At 42.0% G+C, this 14,747-nt stretch overlaps 1 protein-coding gene and 7 non-coding genes across 8 annotated transcripts; all 8 read right to left on the reverse strand.

Annotated features, from left to right (window-relative positions):
* Window positions 1-2,436: 2,436 nt before the first annotated feature.
* LOC142994951 (U2 spliceosomal RNA) lies at window positions 2,437-2,627 on the reverse strand. The gene has a single exon (XR_012961453.1). It is a non-coding gene; the product is annotated as a U2 spliceosomal RNA (small nuclear RNA).
* Window positions 2,628-3,993: 1,366 nt separating this feature from the next.
* Window positions 3,994-4,109, reverse strand: LOC142994958 (U5 spliceosomal RNA). Its single transcript, XR_012961460.1, has one exon. It is a non-coding gene; the product is annotated as a U5 spliceosomal RNA (small nuclear RNA).
* A 332-nt stretch (window positions 4,110-4,441) lies between these two features.
* Window positions 4,442-4,605, reverse strand: LOC142994956 (U1 spliceosomal RNA). Its single transcript, XR_012961458.1, has one exon. It is a non-coding gene; the product is annotated as a U1 spliceosomal RNA (small nuclear RNA).
* A 569-nt stretch (window positions 4,606-5,174) lies between these two features.
* LOC142994952 (U2 spliceosomal RNA) lies at window positions 5,175-5,365 on the reverse strand. Its single transcript, XR_012961454.1, has one exon. It is a non-coding gene; the product is annotated as a U2 spliceosomal RNA (small nuclear RNA).
* A 551-nt stretch (window positions 5,366-5,916) lies between these two features.
* LOC142994966 (U1 spliceosomal RNA) lies at window positions 5,917-6,080 on the reverse strand. Its single transcript, XR_012961467.1, has one exon. It is a non-coding gene; the product is annotated as a U1 spliceosomal RNA (small nuclear RNA).
* A 1,875-nt stretch (window positions 6,081-7,955) lies between these two features.
* LOC142994668 (scavenger receptor cysteine-rich type 1 protein M130-like) lies at window positions 7,956-12,289 on the reverse strand. Its single transcript, XM_076145479.1, has 7 exons — window positions 12,079-12,289; window positions 11,458-11,760; window positions 10,999-11,328; window positions 10,285-10,584; window positions 9,414-9,722; window positions 8,453-8,764; window positions 7,956-8,135 (listed from the first exon to the last, which is right to left on the reverse strand). The coding sequence occupies exons 1-7, from the start codon at window positions 12,176-12,178 to the stop codon at window positions 8,122-8,124; spliced, it is 1,668 nt and encodes a 555-aa protein (XP_076001594.1). The 5' UTR covers window positions 12,179-12,289; the 3' UTR covers window positions 7,956-8,121.
* Window positions 12,290-13,965: 1,676 nt separating this feature from the next.
* Window positions 13,966-14,081, reverse strand: LOC142994959 (U5 spliceosomal RNA). The gene has a single exon (XR_012961461.1). It is a non-coding gene; the product is annotated as a U5 spliceosomal RNA (small nuclear RNA).
* Window positions 14,082-14,411: 330 nt separating this feature from the next.
* On the reverse strand, window positions 14,412-14,575 carry LOC142994967 (U1 spliceosomal RNA). The gene has a single exon (XR_012961468.1). It is a non-coding gene; the product is annotated as a U1 spliceosomal RNA (small nuclear RNA).
* Between the last annotated feature and the right edge of the window lie 172 nt (window positions 14,576-14,747).

Below are 14,747 nucleotides of genomic sequence, written 5' to 3' on the forward strand. Positions count from 1 at the left end.
CAACTATGGAACATGTCACTTGTCAGGGTTTTTCCTTCTCTGCCATTAAAGAGTACGAAATATAACAAAATGGGTCAGGATAAAAAAGTGTGAAAGAAGGAAAGGCAAAAGAAATAAAATCGTTTTCAGGGTTGAGAACATTTCATAAAAGTCTCCACATAATACCTGACCAGTAAATGATGTGTTTCTACGATTGCTGAATTCCAGTTTCCTACCTTCCACAGTGAGATAGAGGCTCCGGCTCTCAAGACGATTGGTTAACCCTCGTAATGTCTTCCCGTGTTACATACTAAGCCCTCTGGGGTCAAATTGACCGCAAATTGTTTGACTGTTATCTAAACCATAAAGTTTAAATTTTCAATTATTTTTGTGTCACAGCTGTAGTCTTTCTCCAGTCCAACGCATCACCACAAATTTGTCTATTGATTTTGGAATTTAAGGCCAAAAGAGGCTGTAGCTCAGTTGGTAGGGCTTCCGCCTGTCGCTGGTCGCTGTCGCTGGTTCGAGTCCCTGCTGGGTGCCCTTGAGCAAGGCACCAAACCTCCAACTGCTCTCTCTCTGTAATGGGTGGTAGTGTAATGTAATGTAAATCGCTTTGGATAAAAGCATCTGCTAAATGACCGTAATGTAATGTCTACATACAATATACCCTATTTTGCAGTTAAAAAAAATGGGAAAACATTTTTTTTTTTTTTTTATATTTGATATGATCTTGACTTTTTGTCATGAACCGGAGTGGAATATGTCAAAGTTTAGTGAGGGTGCCGTTTCTGAATGAGAGCAAATACTAACACCTATTGTCCTCTGGGGTCAAATTGACCCCAAAATGGTTTGACTGTTATTTGAAGCATGAAGTATACATTTTCAATTAATTTTGTGTTACATCTTTAGTCTTACAACAGTCCAACCCATTACCACAAAAATGTCCCTTAATTTTAGAATTAAGGGCCAATAGCGCTTGTTTACATAAAAGTAGGTAAAGTAAGGCCGGGATTTGGGCTTCTGCCGCACCCAAAAAATGCATGTTTTTGGACCTGGCATTGCATGCTGCCCATACCTCCTGTTGTTGTGCCATTACTAAATAACCATTGCTTGACCACACACACATCAAACATCCAAGATAACAGATGTGTTGGAGAGCAGTCTGGTGTGACTTTTTGCCCCATTACATCACTTTGTGCTTCGGCACCATTTTGACCCCAGGAGCAAAGGTGTTAAAAATTCAATAAAACACACAAAATTCAATCAAATGACATCAATTTTTTTCTAATCATGAAGAGCATCATATCAAACAACCCCTATAAGTTTCAGACCATTTGATGAAAGAATTTGATGAAAGAAAACAAATTTTATCAACTGTTTAGTATTGTATGTCCCTGTTTATTACGAGGGTTAAGATAGTGATACACACAACTGATGGTTCCCTGGTGGTTTTGTTCTGCAGCAGGTATGTGGAAGAGAGCAGAGTGATTGACAGCTGGCTGGGTGTGTTTTTTAGTTTGGTTGATGAGGAAACTGAAGTGACCCCCTGGGAACAGTGGCGGCATAGTGCAGTTGATGTTGAAGCTGTGACCCCTGAAGATCTCCACTCCCTCCTGTTGATCATCAATGAACCCCTTCATGAAAGAGTAAAAGCTGAGAGTCGGCGGGATCAGGACATCTGCAGACAGAAGACACAACTGTAAAAAGGGACAATCACAGGTAACATTTGTTGATTGAAGAGCTCTAAACCAATACAGCATGTATTAGCTAAGTATGGGTTTGTATTATGTTTGTATTTGAGCAGAATTACTCTAACACCGTTTTGTCAAGTTTACTAAATGTTTAAGGATGGGGTGGATACCGAGCAAGAGGTGGGGACAGGATTTAAAATATTAAGTAGAGTCATTAAAATCAGGCTTTCTTCCATATTTCCTTATTTCTTTATTCAAAACTAATGTACTAATTTCAGTGAAAATAAACATGATGTGCATATTTAAGGACAAAGTACAACAGACAAACTACACTAATAACGTGCTTTACTGCAATCAGGTAGTCTGAATAGTATCGGTTCCACTTGGGAGCCCGAGGGTCGCTGGTTCGAGTCATGACATTACATTACGATCATTTGGCAGACGCTTTTATCCAAAGCGACTTACATTACATTACCACCCTTCGCAGAGCAGAGCAGAGGGGAGCAATTGAGGGTTCGGTGCCTTGCTCAGGGGCACCTCGACAGGGTGGGAACCCTCCAGTTCCCAAGCGGAAGCTCTACCCACTGAGCTACTGCCTCCCTACCGAGGTGCCCCTGAGCAAGGCACCGAACCCCCAACTGCTCCCCCCTCTGTAACGGGTGGTAATGTAATGTAATTCGTTTTGGATAAAAGCATCTGTTAAATGACAGTGATGTGATGGTAACTGAGTCTTGAGGAAAGATTAATTGTATTAAACACCATGAGGGGGTGCACCGTTCCTGGAGGTACTGCAATACCAGGTCGATGCGTGGAGTGGACGGAGCAAGCCCCTATTCCATCTCCCTGCTCCAAAAATCAATTTAATATATGGTCCCCGGGTAGGGGACGTATCAGATATTAAACTGATAAGAACAGATACTACACTTGATCTTAGCCAAAAGGCCGAGAAGCGATGCTGTCAAAGGGCGGAGCGGAGGGAGTCTATCCCCGCTCACACACACCAGCTCACGGTTCAGACAGATTTGGGTTGAATGACATCACAGACATTGGGTGAAAAAATTATGTTGATCAAAGTATAATACAGATTAATTCAAAACGACTTTTTCTTAACGGTCACTTCCTGCCCTCTTACTGCTGGTAAACTGCCAAACTGCTCTATGCGTTACTCATGAGTGAACTCATGCTAATCATTCGAGTGAATGTGGCGGCCTCTTATGGACAGAACAGATAACACCTGAATAACGCAGGCCAACTAGAAAATGTATAGCAGGGGTCTCGAAAATGTTTGTCTCCGAGAGCTACTTTGACAAAATAAAAGTGTCTAAGAGCTACTCATGTTTAACATTATTAAAAACATTTATCCACATGGCTGATTCTCCACCCAAACCTGCTGAACATCTACATCATGTTGATATCCAACACCAAACTTACATTTTGTATCAAAATTGACTTCAATTCAGCAACATTAGCTTGTTTTTTTTTCTGTGTACATTTTCAGTGTCAAGCTCACACTAATAAATTCACATCGTTTTATCTCATGGAAAACAAAAATTATTATTTATTTATATTATTAGCTACTTATTTTGCTATTTTACCAATATTTACAAAAACAGCTGGCCCCTTTTTATCCGGCTTGTTTCTCAAGGACACATGACGCCCCAGAAAGTCTTGTGAAAAGTTGCTCTGGTCTTTGTTGAGGTGGCGCTCCACAGACACATTCGCACCGCAAAAGAGACACGCACACATTTGTCATGCACATTCGTACATCTTTTTAATTCCTCATAAAAGGTTTGTCTTTTTATCTGGGCTATTTTCAAGGTGGTCATCGCCAAGTCCCGCGTGCCCTTGCCAGCCAAATGTTACTGTGTCATGTGACAGCAGCCTCATTTATTAGCTGATTGGTTTGTAATCAATTTGTGAACAAAAGGGGACCGGATGTCTGTAAAGTTGATTGGATAGAATTTAAACAGCTTTATCAAGTGACCATGTGTTGTCAAATGTAAGTATTCTTTGAACCTTTCATGAGCTACTCAGAACCGAGCGACCTGTAGGAGCCTGCTGAAGTCAAGTGACGTATATACATGTATAGGTCCAATCTTCCTCTTACACCTTAACTTAGACAATATAGGACATAAAGAAAAATATCACCTTTGAGAGTTAAGTGTGCGAAAATGGGCTATACAACTAGTAATAGATTGGCTTGACTTGGGTGTGGTGCTTCACATTGACAGAGATCACACAGCATTGAAACTGCATGGACTCCATACAGGCAATCACCTGTTGTGTCCAATGATGTATTTTTTCTTGAACACAGTCAGGAAGCCCCACAATGAAGCAGGGCATCAAAAAATTGGTTGAAACTCTTAATGTTCCTCTCCACGGAAATCTTTAGTAAAAGGCGAAAGATTTATACGATCTGAAGAGAACCCAGAGTGTACTGATGGTTTAGAGTTAGAGTGTAGGACCCCATTCTCTGCCTCTCTGCTCTCTATTACGGTTTTCAAGACTGCTTTTCCTCTACAAAGATTGAAGACTTTGAACGCCACTTACAGCTCAAACCTGCTTCATGCAGAACATCAAGTCAGCCTACTGCATATAAACACTATACATTTAAGTTTGTTTGTTTTGCAGGAAATGATTCCGATCCTTTTACAAACACTTATTCCTATGTACAATTAAGGACATCAAAATACGGTTTAAACCAAATTTTTCATTCGTGTCCATTATCGAATGTTCATAAATATCAAGTTTGTACTAAACACATTCATCAGGGGAGAGCGCGAACGCAGTCCCCCACTACCAGAAATTATGCAATCGAGATTCCCACATTTGGGGAATTCGCAGGGGTCAGCACAACCGGAGTGCAATGGCTGAGCCTCGCCCTGGGTGAACCACCTTCATGATCATGGTATCTCCCTTGCCAGGTAAGTATGAATTGCTATGGTCACAGATGCTGAACTGATTCTCAGAAGTACAGCTCTGACTCACGGTCACAGAGGCTCGGCACACACAACACATCCACCAGAAGCTATTATGGCTTACACAAGAATGCAAAAAAAGGGACACAGCCTATCGATTGAAGCAAATATACGCTATTAACGCTTAGAGGCATAGTATGTGAACATCCCAACGAGCGATACTATCATGCAATGTGTTTAAAAGAAAGCGCAACATGCTTTCCCGATCTCCGACAAACTGGCGCCTTATCCAGGCTGTAAAACCCCGCCCCCGCCCTGTTGAGACAATGGAGGCATGATGTCACGACGATATAACATATGACACGATTGCAAATGCTTTTCATAAACAAATCCACCGAGTTTCTGGTTAAATGTTGATATAACTTATCGATAGCTTCTACGGTAACAGCCGAGAGCTTTTTTTTTTAGTTGAGTTTTTACGTTTGATTCAGGGAGATCGGAAGGAATCAAAACGACACCTTAAATAATAGCTATGGCACAAGCTTTCACTGACAGAGAATGATAGTTGGTATTTAACATCGTGAGGGGGTGCACCGTTCCTGGAGGTACTGCAATACCAGGTCGATGCGTGGAGTGGACGGAGCAAGCCCCTATTCCATCTCCCTGCTCCAAAAATCAATTTAATATATGGTCCCCGGGTAGGGGACGTATCAGATATTAAACTGATAAGAACAGATACTACACTTGATCTTAGCCAAAAGGCCGAGAAGCGATGCTGTCAAAGGGCGGAGCGGAGGGAGTCTATCCCCGCTCACACACACCAGCTCACGGTTTAAACACAGAAAGGAAAATACAATAAAGCCGGTGAAACAGTCACGGTATGGCACCTAAGATCAACGTTACTTAAAAAGGTCGCGGATCATCAACATCTGTGCACTTATTAACTTAATACTCGCCAAAGGCATATGTCTTTATACCGTCAACGTTATGAATTAGAAGATTTGAATATCCGGTCAATACGGGTGCTTAGCGCTGAACAAAACCGCGGTTGTTTAAGTCTGTACAGCACACAGCGTGTCGACTACGGGTCACTTTCTGCTTCGTTGCTGCTGGGCAGCTGCTTTGACGGTTACCGACACCCGCTGGTCAGGAGTGTGAACAACTCATTTGAATTTAACGCCCTTCACAATAGATGGCGCTGTAGTAACTTATAACATCCAGTCAGAGTTTAGCTTGATTGTCCTTGTTTTATTTTTAAGTTAGGTTCAAACAATCCGTCAAGCGTATTGAGAAACAACTCAATACTTTCTGTTGAACACATTCATCAGGGGAGAGCGCGAACGCAGTCCCCCACTACCAGAAATTATGCAATCGAGATTCCCACATTTGGGGAATTCGCAGGGGTCAGCACAACCGGAGTGCAATGGCTGAGCCTCGCCCTGGGTGAACCACCTTCATGATCATGGTATCTCCCTTGCCAGGTAAGTATGAGTTGCTGTCGTCACAGATGCTCGACTGTTTCACAGACGTTCCTCAGCGACTCACGGTCACGTCACTAATTCACACGCCATGAATGGCATGTACCAGACGCAGCGACGCTTTGTGAATGTTTCGTGAATAAACACACCAATCTTTACGTGACCGCTCTCATACTTTTATGATCAGACGATTTGCGATGTTATCCTCGATTAAATACACATTCCCATCATGCAATGCGGCATTGCATCTCAATCTGTTCCTCGAAAGTATCATTTTAAGCTTTAGGCTTCTACGAGAATGCAAGAAGGGCACCGGGCAAAAAGGGTATCGATTTAAATGAAGCAAACGAAATTGATGCTCGTAATATTGTTTAACCGACGCCAATCAGATAAATGAAAATGAAAAGACGGGTAGTAAACATAGGGTAAACACCAGTTCCCACTTCCGTCACTGCTGGTGGGTAGCTGGCTTTAGGTTTACTGCCCCCTGCTGGCCTGGAATGTGAACTACTGTTATGCAAGCATGATTCCTATTCCAATTAGCGGTGTTGCGGTTACGTAAGACTTCGAATTTCACACTAATAAAAAAGGGGAAATGATTCCTTTTCTAAATCAAACAATTATTTTCACATTAGAAACACACTCTTGGTCTTAACCAAAATGCTGAGAAGCGACGCAAGAGAGAAGAGACTAATATGAATAGTAATATAAACTCCATCAGTTAGGCAACCAGCACTTTAACACAGCGTTAAAACAACAAATTCCCCTGCACAACAATTTAATATGGCACGATAAAAAAAGTTGTTTAGAAGCGCGTCTTCTCGTCTAAAACCCCGAAAAGTTTAGCGAAAGCGAGCTTCCCCTTTTAGCATCGACGTTAGAAGTAACGTTACTTAATTTTCACTAGTTGAAAAAGGCTGCAGACATGTTGTAAAGTAAAGTTCGTTTTTTTCTGTTATTTTGTTTAAAGCAGTGAGTTTTCCTTACTTGCTGTGTTGAATCGTCTTCGTTTGCTTCAAGTTCGGAGTGGGGGGATGGTCTGCCGGCTCACCTGGATACTCCGTCGGGGTTCTTCCTTGCGCTTGTGCAGCTTGCCCCTGGGCTCCGGGGTCATGAGTGGGGGTGGGGTTGGTCTTCTTGTTGGAGGTACCCGAGGTGCTTCTTCGGGGGGTGCTTTCTCTTTTCCTGCAGGGACAAAACGCTCACACCTACTGGGCTGTCTGTGTAACTACATTACAGAAAAGAGAGCTCAGAAGAAGAATCTTCCTCACCTGTGCTGGGTTAGAAATTACTGACACAATGATCCTGCGACGACCACTGTCCTAAACTAAATACAGATTAAAGCGAATGAGAAGATGGATTTTAGATGGTTGCAACACCTCTAATACTGTAGCTAAATACCTGCTGAGAGCGCGTGTTCATGCTGTCACTTTCCTCTGGATCTACAATGAGACATACGAACAGCTGTCTGACTAATAAATACCAACAGGATGCAGATACCACAGCAGATTAGATCAGAGCATCTGAGACCTGGGGAGGCTCCGGGTTTGATGAGGTTTCTGCAGGAGGTCTGTTGCTTGATGAACTTCTTGGCGTCCTCGAGCTCTGCCACAGCTCTCTCGTGCCCTCTCCTCAGATTCTCCACATGAGCCACCATGACCTCTACGGCTCGACTACACTCGTGTTTTGCTAATGTGGCGGTTAAGTTCGACAAGTATTGCTCATCCGCGTCATTTCGCGTGTACTTACCTCGTCATTTTGGTGTGTAATTCGTTATTTCATACCTGCGGGTTATTCGATTTCAGGGTTTTAGTCCGTTTGATGTGACACGCTGCTATCACACAGAGCTCAAAATGAGGAAATATTAAAACATATTTAATAATACATTTGAGTGGTCACTATTTTTCGTGTTTTTATTTTGTCTTTAAGCTTCTTCTGAGAAAAATAGTCCTCATCAACCATGTAGAGCCTGTCCTGCTCAATGGCACTCCAATAGCTCTCCACCCACTGCAGGCACTAAAATGATAGCTTGAGGTCCTCAGATGTGGCATTTTAGTCCTCATGTCCTGGTGAGATAAAGCACATGTACATGTTTATGCCTTATTACTTTCAGTTATCTTTTTCATATCATTATCATATCTTTACAAGACAACTAGAAGTTATCAGAATGTATTGGGAATATTTAGAGATACTTAGAGATAATGAATAAAAGTCTTCAATGAGTGTCAGTGTTTGCGAGGGCCCACTAAATTTCAGTACTGGTCAGTCTGATGGTGGCACTATAATAAGAAAATGTAACCTTTTGCTCATTGTCTCACTCTTAATTTTTTCCCCGTGAGACACTTTACCCAATGCAGGACACTAGTTATGGTGTATATCTCACCTGTACAAGTCACATGAATAGCTGTGGATGAATACACCTGACTCACAGTGCCACAGTCCATCAGAGCAGACTCAGAACCATCGCAGTCAGAAAGAAAACGCAACATCGAACCTTGGTGTTCAATCTTGTCTGCTTTGGTTGCAACAGCAGAGCCACAGCCGATCCGTTTACATACTAAAGAAGCATGTTTCAAGTCCCAGACTGTGGACTGGAAGCTCAGCAGTCCCCAGCCATCCTTGAAACCCAGATCAACAATTCCAGAGCAGTAGGCCTCTGTACCATCCTTTGATTTCAATGATACATCTGTATTATCTGACAAGAAATCACACAATGTGAACAGGTAAATAGAGGTCACATGCAGTTTATGCAAGCTGAGAGTCATCATATCTCCCAGAAGATTTTTTTTATATATGGACATTTGCAGTAGTGGTATTAGTTATCAAAATAAAAGTAGTATTATCACTGCACCAAAACTTCTGCACTGCTTTCACTAACAGCGGCACTATGACAGGTTTAGTGCCCTGTAAGGTTGTGTTGTTGTCATTTGTTGAGATTTAGATTAGAGTTAGATTTCTTGATTAAACCTGTCTGTCTGACTGTCTATCTTAAACCATATCTACTCCAAAGACAGGTCAACTTTGTACTTAAGACTTAACTACAGTGCAAATTTAATGATAAAATTGGGTGGTTAGGAGTAAGATGGTAGTATTAGAATGTCATTGTGTGCAATATTCTATTGATTGAAGCCAACTATGGAACATGTCACTTGTCAGGGTTTTTCCTTCTCTGCCATTAAAGAGTACGAAATAAAACAAAATAGATCAGGATAAAAAAAAGTGTGAAAGAAGCAAAGGCAAAAGACATTCAGTTTTCAAAGTTGGGAACATTTCATAAAAGTCTCCACATAATGTCTGACCAGTAAATGATGTACTTCTACCATTGCCGAAGTCCAGTTTCCTACCTTCCACAGTGAGATAGAGGCTCCTGCTCTCAGATGATTGGTTAAGATAGTGATACACACAGCTGATGGTTCCCTGGTGGTTTTGTTCTACAGCAGGTATGTGGAAGAGAGCAGAGTGATTGACAGCGGGCTGGGTGTCTTTTTTAATTTGGTTGATGAGGAGACTGAAGTGACCCCCTGGGAACAGTGGCGGCATAGTGCAGTTGATGTTGAAGCTGTGACCCCTGAACATCCTCACTCCCTCCTGCTGATCATCAATGAACCCCTTCATGAAAGCGTAAAAGCTGAGGGTCGGCGGGATCAGGACATCTGCAGACAGAAGACACAACTGTAAAAAGGGACAATCACAGGTAGCATTTGTTGATTGAAGAGCTCTAACCCAACACAGCATGTATTAGCTAAGTATGGGTTTGTATTTTGTTTGCATTTGAGCAGAATTACTCAAACATTTAGTAAACTTGACACAACGGTGTTAAAGGATGGGGCGGATACCGAGCAAAAGGGGGGGACAGGATTCATAAAAAAGAGTCATTAAAATCAGGCTTTCTTCCATATTTCTTGATTCAAAACTAAAGTACTAATAGAAGGGGAAGGAAGGGGAAGAAAGGGGACGAAAGGGGGAAGAAGAAAAGCGACTCACATGTGGGTGTGTGGGCTTAAACCCTCTGTTGAATTTCTGTTTATCTCATCCTAGTTAATTCAAAAGTGTTGAATCGACCAAATATTATTAGTGACCTTCTAATATTATCCATTTACTGCAACAAAATCGTAGATTGATTTATACAAAAGATTAGCAGTGTGTAACAAATGAAGGACTGGGCTCACTTAAAACAATAAGTTCCCTGAGACGGCAACAAACACGTCACCTCACCTGAGCAGGACACGTGAACTGTTGAAGAGGAAGGCCATTCCTTCACCGCGCCACACGCCTTCAGTGCAAACTCAGAGCCATCACAGTCCGATAAGAAGCGCCACACAGGCTGGACCTCCATTGAATCAATGTAAACGGTTGACACAGCAGTGCCACACTTCAGTTGCCTGCAAACTACAGCTGCTTCCTTCAGAGTCCAAGAGTTCTTCTTGTTGCTCACAGGTCTCCACACACTCCGATGCTTCACCTCCAGTCTGCCAGCACAGCGGCTTCCATTCACCAGCCTCACATCACGGACCTCTAGAATGAAATGAAAACTGCACTGACTATGCTTCTGTATAATTAAAGTGATTCTCTGGCAATTTTACAAGAAGGTTACTGACATTGTTTTGTTTTGTAAGTAAGAGCATGTTGGAGATATTTACTGTTCCATTTACAAGGTTCATAGGTCACTGAATGCAACTGGAACCCTGAATTATTACTATTACTATTTCCACAGCAAAGATTGAAGTTCTGATTAAGTTCTGTGCTTACTGATGAAGCAGATAGTTGTTTACATGCACTTTAAACCTTTGATTATACTGCAATTAACACACCTCCGTACTTAGACTTACTCAAACATAGAGGATGAGCTTTCTTGTTTGAAACATTATAGGTAAATAATCAACATTTGTATGGATTCAGCTTTATCTATTGCACTGGTTCCTTTCATACCCTTTACAATGATGTGAAGCTTCCTTGGGGAGGAGAAAACTTCTGGTCTGTGTTCATTGTTGTAGTCACACTCATAGGTATCGTTATGAGAATCATCTGCAGCAGGAAATGTAAAGGAGGCAAATTGATGTGTTTCAGGGTCTGAAGGCTTTTCGATGTATATATTTCTAGATGTGAGGCGGGCGCTGGATGCATTGAAGCGTTTATAAAATCCGCAGTGGATGTTGAAGCTGTGGCCTTTGAAGATCGTCAGAACATATTCGTCAATCCAGTTAAGTTCAACTTCACCATATGTGGAATACACCTCGACCATGGGTGGCCGCGGGTGTCCTGCATAGAAAACAAGAGTCAGGGACGGTTCTGTATATAGTAGTCTTAGTTCAAGGTTATGTTAGTCTATCTGCCTAAGTTCCATAGTGAAGAAGGAATGGTGTATAAAGGTATAACATGACTTGTTACCTCTGCAGGCCAGATGGGTGTTGATGGTTTCACAGAATCTGGTGTTGTTTTTCACAGAGGGACAGTCCCTGAGACGTTTCTCTGTGCCTGTACATTGCAGCTCGTCGACCCAGATTGTCTTTTGGCTCAATTCATTAGTAGACCCATATAAGGAGTCAAGAAACCCACAGCCAAGTTCACGACAAGCAACTTCTGCATCCAACTCATCGAAGACATCATGACACACTACAGACCAGGAACGATCGGACTTGACCTGAACATGACCGGAGCATCGATCACTCCCGTCTACCAGCCTCACCAACTCTGCAGAGAGAGAGAGAGCGAGAGAGAGCGAGAGAGAGCGAGAGAGAGAGACCAATGACAATATTTAAAAATTAAAACTTGCCTCCCCCAAGGCCGTTCGTATCGTAGGTTTTTCAGATATGTCCATACGATCCAAATACAACCACCACCATTTTGTAGCACAAATAATGCCAATTCAGTGAGTTAACAATTTTGTATGCAGTCTAACTGTAACACTAGTTAACCATAATGCACTTTAATGACAAACTAACCTACATGTAGGCTCGTTCTTGAATGTTTATGAGTCATTTGTTCTGCTAGGGTGCCGTTCTTACTCACCTTGTTTTTTCTCAGTTGTGACACCAAAGGTTGCCATCGTCAACAGAACAAAATAGCAAAATGAGCATTGGGGAACCAAAATCCGCTGGTTTGTGAACATTTACCTTTTGTCTGACCTCACAAAAACCAAACCTGAACCACCAGACACTCAGTGATCACAACAGGACTGCACTCTGTCATCACAGTGTGCATTGATCCTCCAGATCGACCTGTTGCCTCACCAGCGTGTTCATATTGACTGTTCCTGCCACGTGCAAACTGAGCCCCAACAATTATGAACAACCAAAGCATGAAAGCAGACTTTTAAGAATGTCGAGTCAAAACTCATCGTCTCACAGATGGAATGACAAAACAAAAAGATTACAATCCACCTAATGGGGAAATGGCTAAACCATGGCAAGGGCAGAAGTTGAAACCTTTGTAGAGGCAACATGCAGCTCCAGAAAGTAACTTTGATCCATACCAGGGCAGAAACATACATTAGACATTTCCTCTAATCCCGCCTCTGTGGTGCGGCTCACTATATGACAGCATGACCTTAAGTACATGACCTTAAGTAAGAACCCCATCATGGCCACTGTGATCTGCTGTTGATGATATGTGAGTGTGAGATTCTGCTTCTCATCCCTTTCTGTCACAGCTGATTCAGAGCGGTCTTGGTGCATTTAAAGAAGGAGCTGGAGCTGTATGGGGAATTTAACAAGAATGAATCCAACCACTAGATGGAGACAAGATAAATTTGTGCAGTCCAAGTGATTCCACAGCCTTAGAGAGCCAAGGATGAGGCAAAGCAGCAGACACCAGATCACACAACAGGTGGCACTGAATCGAGCAGATCAAGGGAGAAACTTTTTGTGTCCGAGAGCTACTTTGACAAAATAAAAGTGTCTAAGAGCTACTCATGTTTAACATTATTAATAACATTTATCGACATGGCTGATTCTCCACCCAAACCTGCTGAACATCTACATCATGTTGATATCCAACACCAAACTTACATTTTGTATCAAAATTGACTTCAATTCAGCAACATTAGCTTGTTTTTTTTTCTGTGTACATTTTCAGTGTCAAGCTCACACTAATAAATTCACATCGTTTTATCTCATAGAAAACAAAAATTATTATTTATTTATATTATTAGCTACTTATTTTGCTATTTTACCAATATTTACAAAAACAGCCGGCCCCTTTTTATCCGGCTTGTTTCTCAACGACACATGACGCCCCAGAAAGTCTTGTGAAAAGTTGCTCTGGTCTTTGTTGAGGTGGCGCTCCACAGACACATTCGCACCGCAAAAGAGACACGCACACATTTGTCATGCACATTCGTACATCTTTTTAATTCCTCATAAAAGGTTTGTCTTTTTATCTGGGCTATTTTCAAGGTGGTCATCGTCAAGTCCTGCGTGCCCTTGCCAGCCAAATGTTACTGTGTCACGTGACAGCAGCCTCATTTATTAGCTGATTGGTTTGTAATCAATTTGTGAACAAAAGGGGACCGGATGTCTGTAAAGTTGATTGGATAGAATTTAAACAGCTTTATCAAGTGACCATGTGTTGTCAAATGTAAGTATTCTTTGAACCTTTCATGAGCTACTCAGAACCGAGCGACCTGTAGGAGCCTGCTGAAGTCAAGTGACGTATATACATGTATAGGTCCAATCTTCCTCTTACACCTTAACTTAGACAATATAGGACATAAAGAAAAATATCGCCTTTGAGAGTTAAGTGTGCGAAAATGGGCTATACAACTATTAATAGATTGGCTTGACTTGGGTGTGGTGCTTCACATTGACAGAGATCACACAGCATTGAAACTGCATGGACTCCATACAGGCAATCACCTGTTGTGTCCAATGATGTATTTTTTCTTGAACACAGTCAGGAAGCCCCACAATGAAGCAGGGCATCAAAAAATTGGTTGAAACTCTTAATGTTCCTCTCCACGGAAATCTTTAGTAAAAGGCGAAAGATTTATACGATCTGAAGAGAACCCAGAGTGTACTGATTATTTAGAGTTAGAGTGTAGGACCCTATTCTCTGCCTCTCTGCTCTCTATTACGGTTTTCAAGACTGCTTTTCCTCTACAAAGATTGAAGACTTTGAACGCCACTTACAGCTCAAACCTGCTTCATGCAGAACATCAAGTCAGCCTACTGCATATAAACACTATACATTTAAGTTTGTTTGTTTTGCAGGAAATGATTCCGATCCTTTTACAAACACTTATTCCTATGTACAATAGAACATCAAAATACGGTTTAAACCACATTTTTCATTCGTGTCCATTATCGGATATTTATACATATCAAGTTTGTATTGAACACATTCATCAGGGGAGAGCGCGAACGCAGTCCCCCACTACCAGAAATTATGCAATCGAGATTCCCACATTTGGGGAATTCGCAGGGGTCAGCACAACCGGAGTGCAATGGCTGAGCCTCGCCCTGGGTGAACCACCTTCATGATCATGGTATCTCCCTTGCCAGGTAAGTATGAGTTGCTGTCGTCACAGATGCTGATCTGATTCTCAGAAGTACAGCTCTGACTCACGGTCACAGAGGCTCGGCACACACAACACATCCACCAGAAGCTATTATGGCTTACACAAGAATGCAAAAAAAGGGACACAGCCTATCGATTGAAGCAAATATACGCTATTAACGCTT

This window comes from Genypterus blacodes, unplaced genomic scaffold, assembly GCF_046128005.1.
Source record: "Genypterus blacodes isolate CSIRO-AG114 ecotype Tasmania unplaced genomic scaffold, CSIRO-AGI_Gbla_v1 ptg000030l_1, whole genome shotgun sequence".
Lineage (NCBI taxonomy): Eukaryota > Metazoa > Chordata > Actinopteri > Ophidiiformes > Ophidiidae > Genypterus > Genypterus blacodes.

Coding starts and splice junctions, on each gene's coding strand:
- LOC142994668 (XM_076145479.1), bottom strand. CDS start 12,178: ATGTTCACAAACCAGCGGATTTTGGTTCCCCAATGCTCATTTTGCTAT. Junction 11,329..11,457: donor CACCCATCTGGCCTGCAGAG/GTAACAAGTCAT, acceptor TTTTCTATGCAG/GACACCCGCGGCCACCCATG. Junction 10,585..10,998: donor GCTTCACATCATTGTAAAGG/GTATGAAAGGAA, acceptor ATTTCATTCTAG/AGGTCCGTGATGTGAGGCTG.